Source organism: Podarcis tiliguerta (assembly GCF_965153285.1).
Source record: "Podarcis tiliguerta genome assembly, chromosome: 7".
Lineage (NCBI taxonomy): Eukaryota > Metazoa > Chordata > Lepidosauria > Squamata > Lacertidae > Podarcis > Podarcis tiliguerta.
The window spans coordinates 69,525,780-69,545,226 of record NC_139540.1 but is presented as its reverse complement, the minus strand read 5'-3'; the positions used below and the strand labels follow the sequence as shown (position 1 = coordinate 69,545,226).

The 19,447-nt window shown below is 41.7% G+C and overlaps 1 protein-coding gene across 7 annotated transcripts in view; it reads left to right on the top strand.

Annotated features, from left to right (window-relative positions):
* LOC310681635 (uncharacterized protein) overlaps window positions 1-19,221 on the top strand; it is a 192,608-nt gene extending 173,387 nt beyond the window's left edge. For 5 of the 7 annotated variants that reach the window (XR_014513417.1, XR_014513418.1, XR_014513419.1 and 2 more), the window contains one exon: window positions 728-1,038. Coding sequence is in view for 2 of the 7 variants with exons in the window: in XM_083449721.1 (XP_083305847.1) it covers window positions 728-831; window positions 17,632-17,701 (174 nt within the window). In the remaining 5 variants the exon portion in view is untranslated. Of the gene's footprint in view, window positions 1-727; window positions 1,039-6,628; window positions 6,750-17,631; window positions 17,735-18,894 lie in introns of those variants that run through there. The other 2 variants (XM_083449721.1, XM_083449722.1) reach the window with 2 other exon arrangements.
* Window positions 19,222-19,447: the final 226 nt, after the last annotated feature.

The window sequence follows — 19,447 nt, the reverse complement described above, 5'->3', positions numbered from 1 at the left end:
GTATTGTGTCAAAAACCCAGTGCAGAGGAGATCTTTAACTTCAAGTTGGAAATGTCCATTCTTGTGCTTAAGCTCACTCTCCTTTTCTCTCCCCCCCCCCCTTCTTTGCAACAACTCTTCAAGCAGACAGCCATTAGCATATTGAGGCAGTTACTTCTGGATTACTTCCACATACAGTGGTACCTCGGGTTATAGACGCTTCAGGTTACAGATGCTTCAGGTTACAGACTCCGCTAACCCAGAAATAGTACCTCGGGTTAAGAACTTTGCTTCAGGATGAGAACAGAAATCGTGCAGCGGTGGTGCGGTGGCAGCGGGAGGCCCCATTAGCTAAAGTGGTACCTCAGGTTAAGAACAGTTTCAGGTTAAGAACGGACCTCCAGAATGAATTACGTTCTTAACCTGAGATACCACTGTATCTTTTTGCAGTTAATCGTCAACAAACTGTTAAGCTTGCCATTTTACCCTGGCAAACCCATGAAATCAGTTGTCTGCCCAATTTCCTCGGAAAGGTGGTTTTATCTGTACAAAATAATTCAAAGGAGTATGTTGGGGGGTGCGGAGGAGAGGGGCACTGAAAGACAATTTTCCTGTTTGCACATAAATAAGTCCTAACAAATCAATTTGGGTGACAAAATATATGTTACAGCAACACATCCTGTGGTTCATAGGGCATTGTACGGAGGTTTGTAACCCGGATATTTTGCTTTCATCACATTTTTAACAGACTGCGAAAGGTCATGTTTGCCTATTGATGTATCCTGCCACATGGGAAGAAAATGGTTACTGTCAACATCCCCAGAAGTGTGACTTGAAAGTTATGCATATCCAGTAAGTACATTAAATAACTGCCAGCTATATTGCAGTGAGATGGAGAAAGAATTTCCTCCTCATTCCCAATTTCAGCTGTCGTAAAAGAAACAAATTAGTGGATATAAAACCTTGAGGAAAGAAGAATAAAGAATATAGGATATGGACAACCACACACTTTCTCAGAGAATTGAAGCAGATGAATAATAATAAAAAATAATGCCCAAATGCCCGTGTTTGCTTTATGAGTAAACAACCCTTGCTCCCCAATCCACTCCTACTGGAATGTTTCCAGTAATGCAACAAGCCACATATTTCTGATTCTCGGCAAGGGTAAACCTTTTAGTATAAATAATAAGCAGCTTTAATATGAGGACAGGAGAATGGAGTTCAGTGCCACATAAAGTGGTAGCACTGGCACCATGGCAGCAGAGGGGAATCCTCCTCAGTAAAATAAGCTCAGATATTCTAATAAGGTTGGGAGATGACACTGGAAATGGTTTAGCGAAAGATGACCTTGGATCACCAAAGGGCCCTAATGGAATAATCAGGGTACTTTTTGAATGAATTCAATAATATTCAGTTGGGTAATATCAAACTTATTTGTTGGGATTTTTAGGGAGTTGAGGGAGGATTTTAATTTTACCTAATGTGGAAAGACTATGACCAAATAATGATGGGTTTTGGATGAGGACTATACCTAGGATGCGGGTGGCACTGTGGTCTAAACCACTGAGATTCTTGGGCTTGCCAGTCAGAAGGTTGGCAGTTCAAATCCCTGTGACGGAGTGAGCTCCCATTGCTTTTTCCCAGCTTCTGCCAATGTAGCAGTTCCAAAGCACACCAGTGCAAGCAGATAAATAGGTTCTGCTGTGACAGGGAGGTAAACGGCATTTCCATGCACTCTGGTTTCTGTCACAGTGTTCTGCTGTGCCAGAAGCAGCTTATCCCTGCTGGCCACATGACCTGGAAAGCTGTCAAACTCAGCCTGAAAGTGAGATGAGTGCCACAACCCCATAGTTGCCTTTGACTGGACTTAACCGTCCAGGGATCCTTTACCTTTTATACCTAGGAAACCTTGGTGCTCCCAGTGTTCTAAGGCCAGGTTTAGACATTCATAATAACAAAAGAACCTAAGCCTTCTGGGTCAGGCCACCTAGTCCTATGGGAAGCCTCCAAGCAAGTCCTAAGAGCAGCAGCACTCTTCCCTCCTATGATGTCCAGCCCATGGTCTTCAGAAGCATAATGCCTCCAAAAGTGGGAAAATAGCCCTTGATAGCAGTGCATCATTGATAGTCACCTTTTCCCGCCTGGTTCACCACTAACCATTGCAATTCTAGGTTTCCTAAAAGCTCTTCTTTCCCTTTACACCCTAAATGCAGCTACTAGATGCCTGGACAAATGTGTGTCCTGGACCTCTCTTTGTTTTTGTTGTTGTTGTTGTTTGTTTGTTTTTTGCAGTCAGGCAGTCATCATTTAAATTTCTCACAGTACCCTTGAATGAGGGTGTCAGGGGGCAGTCTGAGAAATATAGACGACAGCTGCTCCCTGAAAATTGGAGCTCACCTTGAGGTTGGGTATTTTGCTCTTTTTGAATTCTCCTGTTGTGTATATAAGTGCATGCCTGTAGATTAGGTCTGAGAAGGGCCAGCCCAGGACATTTGGGCACCTGAGGTGAAACACAAAATGCTGGTCCCCCATTAAAGATCCACATCAGGAATACAAGCGGGGAATAAAGATGTGCATCAGGAACAAAGGGGTCAGGGGCAAACTTTGGTAATCTTTCATAATATGGTGTCCTGTGGAAGCCCAAAATTTGGTGCCCCCCGAATAGATCTCAATTATGGATCTTCTTAATTTTGTGCCCCCTTAGCTGGATGCTCTGTGCAGGGAAACTGCTTGTACCTCCCAAAATCTGTCACCCAGGGGGTAAGTGAAAATCTACATCAGGAACAGGGGGTGGGTGGGAATCAAAACAACCTTACCTGATTGTTTATCTGGTTATATCAAAGACCATAATCGAAGTGAGGGTTGGTGCAGTGCCTCCTATTTGCTGAGAGGCAGTACATTGGAGTGGTGGCATTGGGTGGGGGTCTGCCAAGGAGACACCAGATCTAATGGGTGCTGCAGCCACTGCTGCTACCATGCAAGCAACAGTGGGAGATGCTTTCTTTGGAGGCCAAATCTGCCACCACTGTGGATCTGCCACCTGAGGCAGTCACCTTATCTTGCCTCGTGGGTGGGCCGGCCCCTAGGCCTGAGAGATTGCAAGGCAAGTAATTAGATAATCAGATAAGTCACACTCCTGAGCTGCTAACTGTTTAGATGCTGATGAATCAGAGACTTTTGAATTCCAGATGGCTGGAAGGCTCTTATTCACATGGTCAAATGAGTATCAGAACTAGACCTATATCTATTAAGAGTGTAGCATGAGAAATAATCCTTGACTTGCATACAGAAATACTTGGTTAAAGTGCATTTGATGAGGAGGCAATCCTCCATGGACAGGTGAAAACAGCTGGCTGGATCTTCTCTCACCCTACATGGTTTTCTCTGCAAAATATTGTGATTGTTTAACCATTTGTTAATTGGTAAATAGATGGTTTAAAGAACCATTGAGGGTTTTGTTTTTTCGTTTTCGTTTTCCAAAAAGATACATATAAGCAATTGTTGTAGTACCATTAGAGGCACGTCTGTAACATTATACTCTACTTATAAGCTCAGTGCATTAGTTCATATTTTTGTGGTGTTGTATAGTATGGGTAGAATGTTACAACTTTCATAACATATATCAGCTTAATTAATCTCTAACATTTGGCGGGAGAAATAAAAAGCTCCCATGTCATCAATTGAGTTCAGAGACACTCAGGGCCAGGGCACATAATCAGCAGCCTGGGAGCTATTTGGTTTCAAGATTGCTTCAGCCAAATGAAAGTCATTGCTCTCTATCTATCATGTTGTATTTAAAGAGCAAGTTGCTGAAAATACAATATTGGTAGCATTTGCCTGCGGCTACCGACGTAGCAATCACTTGAGAAATTCCTATGGATCGAGACCCGCTGAGCTAAACACATCCCACCAGTCATGCAGGACAGCTCTAACCCTGCCCTTTTTGGAGGGTGAGGGGTATTGTGGTTTGTTTGTTTGTTTGTTGCTGCCCACCCTTATGAGGAGAGTGGGGTGGTTTGAGCATGTGGAAGGCCACAAATTGTGGTTTGTGGGCTGCATTTGCCTTGGTGGATTCTATACTGTAGGCTGATCCACACCATAACTTTAAGTTGCATGGCTTCCCCGAAGAATATTGGGAACTGCAGTTTGTTGAACGTGCTAGGTATTGTAGCTCCGTAAGGGGTAAACTACAGTTCTTAGGATTCTTTGCGGGAAGCCATGCACTTCAAATGTGCTTTCAATGTACAGTGGGGGTGTGATCTGTGTTGTAAACAGACTCGAGGCAACTGCACTTTTCTCCTCTATGCCAGGATGGTAAGCAGGCATTGTGATTCCAAGCAAATGAGTTTCTTTGGAAAGGGTCCCTGCCCTTTAGATTCTCGCAAATATATTAGTTGGAGGGAAATGATGGCAAATTGATAAGGTTTTGACTGCTCCCAAACAGAATGGAACTGAGCAAAGGTTAGAGACAATAATGATTACAGGAAGGAAGGGCCCTGACAGAGTACAACGTGAAATGTCACACTACATTTCGTGATATCTTCATTTTAAAGTATGTGTGGTTATTTACCCCCCGTCTTTTTTAAAATACGGGCTTAACTATGTGTAATAAGACATACAAAAGTGAAGAGATTAAGTTTAACGAAAGCTGGCAGCGTATACTTATGGCCAAGCAGATAAGATAGAGGTGGGGGGGTATTTACTTTGGGCCTGTGTGCAATAATCATAGAAATGTGAATGAAATCAAAACACTCACATTTGTTTACTAATGTTGAGGCACTGTAGCCTAAGAAATATCGGGCTGGATCAGGCCAATGGGCTGGAAAACGTACGGAAAATGCCAGTTAACATGATCAAGGGGTCAGAGCAACTTTCCTTGCACAGGAAGGTGCAAACATTTGAGGTTTTCATAGAATCACAGAATTGCAGTGTTGGAAGGGACGTTCACGGTCATCTAGTCCAACCCCCTGCAATGTAGGAATCTCAACTAAAGCATCCATGGCCGTCCAACCTCTCCTTAAAAAAAATCCATATCTTCTCTCGGTCTCCTATTTTCCAGGCTAAATATACCCAGCTCCCTCAACCTTTGTAAATTCCCATTCTTTGTAACCTCGAGAAAATGAAAAATAATAATAATGAGGAATCAGTTGTTGTTTTTATCAGTAACAATGTGTTCCTCAAAGTAGTTGTATGGAATCGGCTTATCTCTTGCTACCTAAGGCCCTATCGTCACCATATGTTTAAAACAATGCCATAGCATGTTAAACAGGCATGGCTCCCTCTAAATATTTATGGAAACTGTAGTCTCCATAAACAACAACAACAACAACAACAACAACAAATTTTATTTATACCCTGCCCTCCTCAGCCAGGGCAGGGCTCAGGGCAGCTAAGACCAGTAAAATTACAGTAAAAACATAATGGGGGGGGGACCAATTTAAAATACAGGTTAAAATGCAATTTAAAATGCAGCCTCGTTTTAAAAGTAGCCCATAGATAAAAACCATTAGGGGATAGGGAAACATAAGGGTCAGACTGAGTCCAAACCAAAGGCCAGGTGAATAGCTCTGTCTGCAGGCCCTGCGGAAAGATGTCAAGTCCTGCAGGGCCCTAGTCTCTTGTGACAGTGTTCCACCAAGTCGGGGCCAGTACTGAAAAGGCACTGGCCCAAGTTGAGACCAATCTAACCAGTTTGCGGCTTGGACCTCCAAAATGTTGTCATTTGTGGACCTTAAGGTCCTCCGCAGGGCATACCAGGAGAGCAGGTCCCGTAGGTACGTGGGTCCTAGGCCACATAAGAGTTGAGAGTCCCCAATACCCTCACAGAGCTGCAATTCCCAAAGTAGTTTAAGAGTCTGACCACAAAAGGAATATAGGATGTGGGGTTTTTGAAAGGAGGGAGACTTCAAAAGCTAACACAGAGGTCTGCATGGTGATTTCTTTAAGGTGCATGTACATAGTTGAGCTGAGTGAGAGTCCTGAACATTGCGTGAAAAGAATAAAGGACTCAACAACCCTCTTCTGTCGTTGTTGTTTAGTCGTTTAGTCATGTCTGACTCTTCATGACCCCATGGACCAGAGCACGCCAGGCACTTCTGTCTTCCACTGCCTCCCACAGTTTGGTCAAACTCATGCTGGTAGCTTCGAGAATACTATCCAACCATCTCGTCCTCTGTCGTCCCCTTCTCCTTGTGCCCTCCATCTTTCCCAACATCAGGGTCTTTTCCAGTGAGTCTTCTCTTCTCATGAGGTGGCCAAAGTATTGGAGCCTCAGCTTCAGGATCTGTCCTTCCAGTGAGCACTCGGGGCTGATTTCCTTAAGAATGGAGAGGTTTGATCTTCTTGCAGTCCATGGGACTCTCAAGAGTCTCCTCCAGAACCATAATTCAAAAGCATCAATTCTTCGGCGACCAGCCTTCTTTATGGTCCAGCTCTCACTTCCATACATCACTACTGGGAAAACCATAGCTTTAACTATACGGACCTTTGTTGGCAAGGTGATGTCTCTGCTTTTTAAGATGCTCTCTTCTACCAAGTTCTACTTCTACCCTCTTCTACCAAGTTCCAAAGCCGTGATTCCTGGAGGATTCTTCCAATCCAAGAGTCAGCCATGTAATCTCCCTTCCCCATCTGAATGTTACTTCTACAGAAAGAAAGAGAAGAAGCATTGCCTCCTCTGCTGAAATCCGTAAAACTGTCCCTGGCAGCAAACCTCCGCGTAGCATTTTCAGAGAAAGGAGCAAAAGGCACAATAAATCAGCAAAGGCAAGACAAGTTGATTACAGCTAATGAAATGCACTAGCATGGTGTTTTGTGGTGAGCGTGTTCATTTCATTTTGGAAGAGTGATGATCAGGTACAGTTGGAAAATTATTAGTCTGCAACAGCACTACTGTTGCTGTTAAAACTAGGCTGTGCTTCTGCCTCATATACAAAACCAATGGGAAAGTGTGTGTGTGCCCAGTGTGTGCACAATGGATTTCTAAGAGCTTTATTATTTTTTCTATGGGAGAGATACTGTTCCAACTGAGTATAGTAGTACCTCAGGTTACATACGCTTCAGGTTACATATGCTTCAGGTTACATACGCTTCAGGTTACAGACTCCACTAACCCAGAAATAGTGCTTCAGATTAAGAACTGTGCTTCAGGATGAGAATAGAAATCGTGCTCCGGTGGTGGTGCAGCGGCAGCAGGAGGCCCCATTAGCTAAAGTGGTGCTTCAGGTTAAGTACAGTTTCAGGTTAAGAACGGACCTCCGGAAAGAATTAAGTACTTAACCCGAGGTACCACTGTACCACATTCTGTTATGAAGCAGAATGGAGATGGTCAGACTCAGTTTGCATGTAAAGTGATGTGAAACCGTCTCTCTATCTCTCTCATACCTTCCAACATTTCTCTGATGAAAATAGGGATGTCCCATTCCATAATGATAATTTTACTATTTATACCGCACACATCTTACTGGGTTGCCACAGCCACCCTGGGCAGCTTCCAACATATATAAAAACATAACAAAACATTAAACATAAAAACTTCTGATTGCCTTCAGATGGCTTAGGGTCTGGATAACTCCATACCCTCCAACCTTTTCCAATGAGAATAGGGACATCCTAAGGAAAAGTGGGACATTTTGGGATCAAATCAGAAACTGGGATGGCTTCTCTAAATCAGGGACACCCCTGGAAATTAACCCGAGGTACTATTTCTGGGTTAGCGGAGTCTGTAACCTGAAGCATATGTAACCCAAGGTACCACTGTATATATAAAGGAGGGACCAATAGGGTCTGACAGTGTACTGGCAGCAGGAAGATGGGACCATAATAATCAAAGGATATGAGATCCCAGAGTCAATGGAAAGCAGTGCTATTGATGAGATGCCCCAGAACATAATGACTTAGAACTCTGCTCTTCAGAGTGTGCAAAGTAGCTGACATTAGATCCCTGGATGGGATGGGGAACAGTGTTTTAAAAGTATTCATATACAGCGGTACCTTGGTTTACGAACTTAATCCGTTCCGGAAGTCCATTCTTAAATCAAAGCGTTCTTAAACCAAGGCATGCTTTCCCATAGCAGCAGGGGACTCAATTTACAAATGGAACACACTAAACCGGAAGCGGAACATGTTCTGCTTCCAAGGCAAAGTTTACAAACCAAAACACCTATTTCCGGGTTTGCAGTGTTCTTAATCCAAGTTGTTCATAAACTAAGCTGTTCTTAAACCAAGGTACCACTGTATTCTGTAATAATCATGGTACTATGCATACATCTATAGGGACACGGGTGTTGCTGTGGTCTAAATCACTAAGCCTCTTGGGCTTGCCAATCAGAAGGTCGGCAGTTCAAATCCCCGCAACAGGGGTGAGCTCCCATTGCTCTGTCCCAGCTCCTGCCAACCTAGCACTTCAAAAGCATACCAGCGCAAGTAGATAAATAGATACCTCTGTGGCGGGAAGGTAAATGGCATTTCTGTGCGTTCTGGCTTTCGTCACGGTTTTCCTTTGTGCCAGAAGTGGTTTAGTCCTGCTGGCCACATGACCTGGAAATCTGTCTGTGGACAAACGCCGGCTCCCTTGGCCTGAAAGTGGAGATGAGCACTGCAATTCCATAGTCATCTTTGACTAGACTTGACCATCCAGGGGTCCTTTACATTTTTTACTTTTTTTTTTTTTTTTTTTTTTTTTGCATAAATGTATAGGTGGTACTATTTTTAGCTTGTAATCCTGCCCGCATTTATCTGGCAAAATGTCCCATTGAAATAACTGGGAATTACTTTTGAATAGGCATGCATAGGATTGCACTCTGTGTGTGTGTGAGAGAGAGAGAGAGGGAGAGGGAGAGGGAGAGGGAGAGAGAGAGAGGGAGAGAGAGATGTAGTGGGGCTCTTGAACATAACCTGCATCTCCAACTGAATAAGTGGTATAGAAATTTAATGCCTTCTGTGTGAATTCTGCCTATATAAGCAGGCCTCTAGTCTTTTGGGATAAAGGTAAAGGTAAAGGGACCCCTGATCATTAGGTCCAGTCGTGACCGACTCTGGGGTTGCGGCGCTCATCTCGCTTTATTGGCCGAGGGAGCTGGCGTTTGTCCGCAGACAGCTTCCGGGTCATGTGGCCAGCATGACTAAGCCCTTCTGGCGAACCAGAGCAGTACATGGAAACGCCGTTTACCTTCCTGCTGGAGCAGTACCTATTTATCTACTTGCACTTTGACGTGCTTTCGAACTGCTAGGTTGGCAGGAGCAGGGACCGAACAGCAGGAGCTCACCCCATCATGGGATTCGAACTGCCGACCTTCTGAACGGCAAGTCCTAGGCTCTGTGGTTTAACCCATAGCACCACCCGCATCCCTGTCTTTTGGGATAGTTGTGGAGATATCTAACATGTGGCTTTTATAATATATTCACATGCTTTTTGCTCTGAGGAGTTTTAAAATACTCACTACACTTTTAATAACCTTTGCTCTTCAAAATACTTGCTAAGAGTTCAGGGTTACTAGGTAATGGCTAGTTTGGAAAGCTTGAACTAGTGGGCATGGACGGGTTTCACGATAAATTAATTTGAGGTTCCAAAAAACTTTTAACTTAAATTTGAAAAATGTCAGTACCAGAGAATATTTGAAGGATGGAGGACAAATAAAACCAACACAATTAACCTCCTGATTATAGGGTCTGGTCTTCCACTTAAAGTTAATGACTTTTACCTTTAGTCATCACAATTGGATCTAATACATTTTAAATGGGAGCAAGAAGTCAAATGAGTGTCCTCAAATTGCAACAATCATTTAAAGGCTATGAATGCAAGGAATATCAAATTGGTTTCCACGCAACTTCACATCTTGTAGTTTGAGGTTATGTGCCTTGTATTGATGATCTAACTAAGGTTCTTATTTGGCTGACAAATGGGTTTGCCTCCTTTTAAAAAGTATTCATTTGAGCTAGTCAGAAGATAAATGGCGGGCTGACGGCTTTGTGGTGCACATACCATTCTAAATATATCGGGGAACAAACACGTGCAGATTAAGGTCTTTCCATTGGTTTTATTAATTATTCTTGCTGACTTTACAGCATCTTTTGAAGCAATTTGGTCCCTTTGTCTTCTTGGATAAATGCTCAAAAGTAATCAATGCCTCTCCACTTAGTAAGAGAAAACATGGCTAAACAAGGTTGCAGAACTACTGTGCTTTCTTCCTTTCTAAAGCACTGCAAATTGTGGTTTCACGGTAGCTAAAAGTCAGGCAATATAGCTGGGGTCAGCAAACATTTTCAGCAGGGGGCCACTCCACTGTCCCTCAGACCTTGTGAGGGGCCGGACTATATTTTTTTGGGGAAATGAACGAATTCCTATGCCCCACAAATAACCCAGAGATGCATTTTAAATAAAAGCACACATTCTACTTGTGTAAAAACACCAGGCAGGTCCCACAAATAACTCTGAGATGCATTTTAAATAAAAGAACACATTCTACTCATGTAAAAACACACTGATTCCCGGACCATCCACAAGACAGATTTAGAAGGCAATTGGTCTAGATCCGGCCCCCGGGCCTAAGTTTGCCTACCCATGCAATATAGCAATGTATTCTGCAGAAAGTAAAATTAATCCAGCAGGTTTACATCAGCATAAAACTTTGAGGGAATACATTCCAGCACAGAGTGGAAGCACACCTAGGGAGCATTCTAGCATAAAGCAAGCTGGTGTAAGTCAAAGTTGTGTCAAGTTACTGTGGATCCTATCCCCGCCTGCAGCTATTTGGCATAAGACTGGCAGAGGGAAAACAAGCCTTTACAATTGACAAGTCACATGACCAAGTTGAAAAAGCTCAGAATCCAGCCTAAGTCTTCTGGTCCGACTCCTGAAATGCCCCTTTTGGGAGACTTACACTGGCCTCTCTCCCAGTAAGTGGCATCAGGACAAACTGCCAGGAGAATCATAATGGATCCAGTAATGGGAGTCATCCACCAGGTTGCCTTATATAGGAAAATTATTTGGGTAAATAGAAGGGCTGCCAACTGTTTTAGCACAAAAATAGAAATAAAAATCTGTCTTTCAGTATGGCAGGCTAAGGCAGTGCAGTAATGGCCAAACTTGGCCCTCCGGCTGTTTTGGGACTACAATTCCCATCATCCCTGACTACTGGTCCTGCTAGCTAGGGATGATGGGAGTTGTAGTCCCAAAACAGCTGGAGGGCCAAGTTTGGCCATCACTGTGCTAAGGCAATATAACAGTGCTTGCAGGAGATAAGTCCTTCCCTTCGTGACCATAATACAGGGGTCAGCAAACTTTTTCAGCAGGGGGCTGGTCCACTGTCCCTCAGACCTTGTGGGGGGCCAGACTATATTTTGAAAAAAAATAATAATAAAAAATGAACGAATTCCTATGTCCCACAAATAACCCAGAGATGCATTTTAAATAAAAGGACACATTCTACTTATGTAAAAACATGTTGATTCACAGACCGTCCGCGGGCTGGATTTAGAAGGCAATTGGGCCAGATCCGGCCCCTGGGCCTTAGTTTGTCTACCCATGCCTTAATAGCTAAATAACAATGAGAACTGAGTGGCATACAAGGTTATTCCACTTCCACTAGCTCTCACCTTGTTCCATACTGAGGGTGCCAGCAGTCGGGCAGGCTTTCATTTTGCTCTCTACTAACAACAAAGAATGATGTCATTTGTCAGTCACCTGAAAATCAATGCCTGCATAAAGGATTCATTTAAAACAGTTTTATGTGGAGTCATAGGTAGAAACATATTTACAACACTTTTACATCAGCCTTTGCCTTTGATGCTGCTTTACAAGTTTAAAGGGATTAATAAAGGGGATTATATCCACCTGCAAGTATATATAATGCTTGGCATGATGTATAAGCAGCTGGTGGATTCAAGAAACTATTCCCATGCCCCAGTTTCTTTGTACTTTCCCCCCCTCCTGATCAACCCATAGTGGGGCTCTCAACTGAAGTCCCCAAAAGGCAGCTTCAGAGGAATCCGCTGCATAGCAATTGTATTTTAAAATGATTGACTCCATAAGCTAACACAGAATTAAATGTTTTTCAGTGGTTAAGAGATAAGGAAATATTTTTGTAAGACCACAGTAAACTAGGGTTGCCATAGTTTGAAGAGCAAAAAAGAGGACACAATGACGGCCATTCAAAGCAAATAAATGTGATTTGTCTCACATTTTTCCCCCGAAGAAAGAGGATGTGTCCTGGAAAAAGAAGACACATGGCAACCCTGCAATAAACTGTTGCCCCTATTTCTTTTTTAAAAGGGGGAGTGCAGTTTGGAAAATAGTAGACTTTGAATTCAGCCTTAAGAGATCATATTATATAAGAGCACAAAATCAGTGCAAATATCATTGAGACTGATATTTACCATAATGAGTGGTATACTTGTATAAGGATGATATTTTTATTTCTTTGCTTGATAGATGAGCTAAATGTCCAGATGTCATTTGTTACTAAATCAGACAATCAGGGTAGTCTTCCTAAAGTTTATGTTAAAAAAAGAGAGAAAATGAGTTCTTTTGGAATGGTGAAAATGTTCTTAAGGGTAGGAATTGGGGGCAAGATTGGAAAGGAGGAGAATATATTGGCACGTCCTCACAAAGCTTTCCTGTTAATTGTATTACATATAACAAAAGCCCAGTTTCACTGAATTGTATTACATATAACAAAAGCCCAGTTTCACTGATAAATGAAATGGCTTGGGTACCAGCATTACAAAAAGAGTTATGCCAAGAAAATTATGTGGCACGTGAGAAGGAAGGAAGGGTAATGCCAGTTCTAAATGAGCTTTTACATCATGGGTCCAGCTTTTCAAAACCACAAAAAGTGTTTCAAGTCAGAACATCCCCCCTACCAATATACTCTCAAGTTTCAGAATCATCTGCCTCTGCTTCACAAATACGGAGGTTCATGTTATTTAACATTTGACCCTTGATTGTAGATCACAGGGTGAATGCCCTACAGTTTTGTGTTGTCATATGCTATTTGAAGTATTTTTTAAAACAACAACAGCAAAACGAAGAACAACAAATGAGATTCTCTCTACATAGGTAGCTTTCTTATCTTGAATAAACTCAAACTGGCACTAGCTGAAGGATGAATGAATCAGTCCATTTCAATTTCTCTCAGTAACTCATTGTTCCAATCTTAAGTTCAGTTGTCCACAATTTTGCATCAGTTTGTGAATTTGTGAAGTTCCTATGCAAAGTCAACCCAATACACAAACGTTTGTAGGCAATTTTCCCTAATATAACACATTTTCTGTACCTTCTTCTCGCTAATATGTGTAATTTGACTTTTTTTGTACACATTGCTCGGGCGGAGAACACCATTGCAAAAATTCAGAGACATGTGAATCACATGGAATGACTGTGTTTCAGAAAGTGCAATTAGAAAAGTTCTACTTTAAACATGAACAAAATTGAATTGGTGCTTTCTCTACACTAGATATCCTGGGAGATGGGTGGCTGCTGTAGCAAACAGAAGCCTCATTTTTTCCTCCTTATCTCCACCTCTTCCTTTTTCTTCTACTAATAATTAGTAATGTATAAAGTATAATATAATATTACCATGCTGCACACTTTCCCATGCCTGTTCCATTTCATTGGCTACTTCTGGTTAGGACGTGGAATTTTAAGGGGTCATGACATCACACACCCTACCTCATGCCAGAAAATAAAGGAGAAGGAGGCATTTACTCAGACGTAAGTCCCACCTAACTCAATGGACTTTATTCATAGGTGAGTGTGTATACGGTTGTAGCATTAATACTTTGTACAGTTGCTAGCACACAATAGGCATGAAATACTGTTGTAGCTTACAAGTACAGGCCTCAGCTCTTAGAAGGCAGGGATTGAATTGTGCTATTCTTCCAGAAGATGGTCTGGGTGCACATGAGGCCACTCCCTTGCTGAAGCTAAGCAGGTCTTGGTCTGGTTAGTGCCTGGATGGGTTACTGCTTGGGAACCACTGTACACCATCTTGGATTCCATGATAGGAAGAGTGGTCAGATAGAAATATAAGAAGGCAAATAAACACATTGGAGCAGTGTTCTTCAGCCTCGTGTCACCAAGTGGTCAGCTACAATTCCCATCATCCCTAACATTAGGTGAATTGGTGACTTAGATGATCAGACTCATAGACCAACAACATATGGTGATGAGAGGTTGAAGAACACTGCTCTAGAGTGCACCGGGAGTCACAATTCAGTCATTTTCTGTCTAGAGTTGCCTGCCTTTAATGCCTATAGGCAAGCCATCCATCCTACTGCTTCCTGCCCTATCTCCACTGTTGGACCAGTGTCAAGAGGGATGCTCCTGTTGCCATGAGTTCATACCCATGTTTTTCCCCAATCCACCAATGGCAACAGGAGATCCAGCTCCTCCTCCAACACCCCATTGTTTTACAGATGCAGTCATTGTGACAGATTTTGAAGACAGCCCCTAATAAGAACCAATTCAACAACAGCAATAGATGTACCATGTGACCACATGAGGATTTTGGAATGTTGGTCACCCTGGACATGTTGCAGGAACTATTATTGCTGCTCACATCAATCCCTGAATTATATATAGCAATATGAAAGTTTTCCCCCCATTTGTCAGATGGGGAAATCTTGAAATGATATGTGACAGATGAGTGGCAGGTAATGAAAGGGACCCAGTTATTCCTGAAGCCCCATCTGCTGGTGAGTGCTTTATTTGGTGTTTGTCTGAAGTGATCAGCTGTTCTTCTAGGCAGGGGAAAATATCACTGTTGCTTGTTTTCCCATGAACGATGGCAGGGATTTCAAGTTTATCTTCTGGATTAGCCATGTGCCAAACAGGCCATGAAAATGACTGGTTGTAAACTAAAAAGATAAGAAAGTCAGGGGAGCAGAAATTATTCATAGATCCATAAATAATCTTGTGTGGTGCCCCCAGATTCGTCAAGGGAGCTCAAAGAGAGATAAGACACATGCCGTACTTCTTCAGAGATACTGCTAACCCATAATTTACAGTTACAAGAATGAGTCCCTGTTCATGATTGCTTCGGTTCATGATTAACTGCAGTTTGCTGCAGCATCCAAACCCAGACAAGCTGTGGTTAATCTTCTGGACTATGGTTAGTGGAAGCATGACACACTAAACTGTGGTTAATCTAGAATAGAATATTCCGATCTCTTTGTAGCTACACAAGAAGTCACGGATGGAGAGGAGCATTTGAGCCCAGCAGGAGACTAGGCTCCTTCTTGCCCAAATGTAGTCACTGTAAATAATTTTAATGAAAATGGGGAAAACAGAACAATATAAAAAAAAGTAAGATCAGAATATTCCATGGATATAAGCAGTGTTTATCAATGATCTAAAGAAGTTTACCATTAGTTTTTGATGTGGGAAAATAATAAGACATTAGGGCCTGACAAGTCAGTCAATTTTGGTTTCCCTCAGTTTCCATTTTTTCCAGAGCTTTTTTTAAAACAAACAAACTCATCCATCAGCATTTCTGTGTGAATTTCCCCTACACATTTTTGTGCACAGTTTTGACTAATAAACAAGTTCTTGCAAGCAATTTCCCCTAATATAATTCGTTTTCTTTGTTTCGCTTTGAATTATTTTATATATTTGTACAAAGTTTCTTTCTGAATAATGGCCGTTGGCCATAATAAATACATTGATTGATTCATTTTTAAGTTATTTTATGCTGTATTAGAATTTGAAGATGTGCAAATTTCGAAAGAAAATTGTGTTAGTTTCTCGTAAAAATACAAAAACAAAATAGAATTATTCATTTCCCCCCACATCAACCCCTCCCTCTCTCTTTTTTTTCTGTGATCATCAAAAGAAACTGATGGGCTCCCCATAAGCTTTTTGCTCCCTACTTAACAGGGCATTTCGCTGTGAGGGTTCCATGCAGAAAGGAGACCTAACAAAACAGGTTACAGGTTTCATAATGAGCCATCTGCCAGAAGGGAGCAAGCTTTCTTTTTCTTTTTCTTTTTCTTTTTTTGCTCCTCACCCCTAGTTTGCAATATTTCTTCCTATGCCCCTTCTGGAGTGGTCATTCTTCAGTGTTTGCAGTGGCAGCAATGTGAAAATGAGTAGGAAGGGGAACTGAGCAAAGTGGCAAGAGGAGAATTGATCTCTTGTAACATTTTACCAGAAGAAAGTCAGCCATTCACCTATGAAAGAGATCAGGAAAACAATGAAGAAATAAATGCAGACTGGTTGAAAAGGAACAGGTCATAGCTGAATAGTGCTAGAGTTGAGATTCATATGCATGGCAAGAGTACCAGATACAACAACAGCCAATGAAGTCACCCAACTGTGAATGTTTTACATAGAAATTATCACTCACTTCTAGAAATCGAAAACTGTGTTTGCAAAGAGCAGGTGAAAGCTAATTTTGAATCATATTGTACCATTTTCAGCAAAACTGAAGATGACAAAGGGAAGTATGGGTCCCTCTGACTTGCCAGCCTCAAAAATACCAGTGAAATAATTGCTCCATTTCCAAGAGACACTTCGCATTATAATTAACCAGTAGTGATTTCTATTAAAAATGAATCATATTATTCTGTACTATAATCTGGCCTCCCACAGCTAGCATGACAGATGGTACATTTTGTAACATTATAAATATAAATGAGAGTGTTAATGCCACTGGGAATTAAAGTGTATAAAATAAGGTAAAGAAAATCATTTTTCCCCTGCAATATGTTTTCAAAAAGTCTATCTGCTGCAGATAGAGCAAAGCAAATATATTTCGATTTACTGTGGTTTTCTAAACCATAATTGCTAGAAGAGAAATAATCAGACCTTTGTGGTCACATCTTCTTATATAAAAATGTTTGCTTTCACTGCGTTGCTTGAAGATATTATAATATATAAAGCAAAAAACAACCGATGAACCAAAGTTCATATTTTGCTAATATTGTAGCATTTTGACCAGGCTAATCACTAACACTTGTTGCTCTGGGTACATTTGTGTAACAAATGGTTATGTAAAATTCAAGAAAATATATTACACCACTTCTAGCAATCATTGTTTGCTATGACGCCTACAGGTATTCTAGAACTGAAGTTTTGTATTGTTAAGTTGCAGCCTTATCTCTACCCAGAGTCAACCATCATGGATCAGAACAAAGAGCTATTGGTCCATATGCTACAGATCATCTCTTCACAGACTGGTCACCCAACATGCAGACCAAACACATACTTAAGGCACCAGCAAAGCAGAAGAACACACATACAAAGAGATTTACTTTTTTAAAAAAAGAATTTGACATTTGATATTTCAAAAAGAGCATCGAAGTGATCATCGTTTTTCTAACACTGAGGATTACTACCTGCTCCATAGAATACTCATTTTCTCAACAGAAAAGAATATTTTAAAAAAAAACCTTCAGAGAACAACAATGTATCAAGACAGACTCGATTTACTTTCCCTGCTGTGTGCAGAAATAGACATGCTTTGTTGAGTCAGCTTAGATGGATTTATCCAGAATTTTGCAATCAGAAAATCCAGAAAGAAGCTAATTTAATTTCAGCAGAAATGAACACTTTCTGTTATTGCAAAAAAAACTACTTTTAAATTTACAGTTTAGTATTGTTGTTACTTTGAATCATATACAGGGACAGTCACTCCAAGTGCCCCTATTTTCCAGAGACAGTCCTGGATTTATAGAAGCTGTCCTGGTCTCTGATTTGATGCTGGAATGTGCCACTTTCCTTTGATTGTCCCTATTTTCATCGGAGAAATGTTGGAGGGTATGGTAGAATGTCCCTAATAATAATAATAATAATAATAATAATAATAATAATAATAATACAGTAGTACCTTGGTTGTCAAACAGCATAGCTGTCAACTTTCAGATTTCAAAATAAGGGATCAGCAGCCTCTCCTGTCCCAGGGACAGTCTACGGGATATCTAACAATCCGGGATAGCAGGGGGAAGCAGCGGGAAACGGCGCTGGAACAAGGGAATTTCCCACACTAAAAAAGGGAAGGTTGACAGCTATGTAAAACAGACTCCCGGAACGGTTCTAAAACCAAGGTGTGACTTCCGATTGGCTGCAGGAGCTTCCTGTGCTCAATTGGAAGCCGTGGAAGCTGTGTCAGACGTTTGGCTTCCGAAAGACATTTGCAAACTGGAACATCACTTCCGAGTTTGCGGCATTCGGGAGCCAATTTGTTCAGGAGCCAAGCTGTTTGACAACTAAGGTACCACTGTAATGGAAAAAGCCACCCCTATTTTTATCAGAAAAATGTTGACGGGATCCGGGTGGCATAATCATTTCAGTGCTTAGGACCCCTAAATGTCTTAATTTGGCCCTGCTGATACCCTCCAGTTGTTTCGGACTATAAGTCCCATCATTCCTGACAACTGGCCATGCTGGCTGGGACTGATGGGAGTTACAGTCCAAAGCATTTGGAGGGCAGCCAAGGAAGGCTGCTGTGGATTGTAAACCCTATGAGAAACTGCCCTGCCATATTTTGTAGAGCACTTATTTACAGAACTGCCACCATGGTTCAGTATACACTAGATAGGCAATCGGCAGGATGACCAGCTCCAAACAGACTTCATATCCCCAAGAATCATGCTTGGTAAAGATGGATCTGGACTGAGATTTATGAAAAATGAAGTGGAACTTGGTGAATATAGGGAAGATTCAGTTAGCAGGGTGAGCATCCTCATGCCTTGCTACAAGAGGTTTTTGAACAACAGGTATGGCATTTTAGACATCCAGTGTACCAACTAAGGTCAAACATCTAGGTAGATAGTCTAGTTCATCTGAAGTATTTCCAGAACAGCTGGGGGAGTGTTTACTGATCTATTTTTTTATTTTATTTTTTGTATTCGGTTAGCAGTAACACGTAGAAGGCCTGAGAGACTCTGAAATTTGTCTCTGATTGGCTCTGGTTCCAGACTTCCAGTTTCCTGAGAGTTCCTAAAGGAGCGTCTCCACCCCCATCGTTCTGCCCGGATGCTGAGGTCCAGCGCCGAGGGCCTTCTGGTGGTTCCCTCATTGCGAGAAGCAAAGCTACAGTGAACCAGGCAGAGGGCCTTCTCGCTAGTGGCACCCGCCCTGTGGAACGCCCTTCCATCAGATGTCAAAGCGATAAACAACTACCTGACATTCAGAAGACATCTTAAGGCAGCCCTGTTCAGGGAAATTTTTAATGTGTGATATTTTAGTGTATTTTTGGTCTCTGTGGAAGCAACCCAGAGTGGCTGGGGAAACCCAGCCAGATTGGCGGGGTACAAATAATAAATTATTATTATTATTATTATTATTATTATTATTATTATGGCTCCTGAAGAGATGACCTCCATCCATTTTCTGCAGTTTCTCAAAGTTGCCTTTGGCAACATCAATAGAGTTATGACCAAAAGAGTTGCATTATGGAGAGAAACATGGTCTCCTTTTCATGAAATGGACTGAAATTCCATCCAGTTATGAAAGAAAAGTGTTTCATTA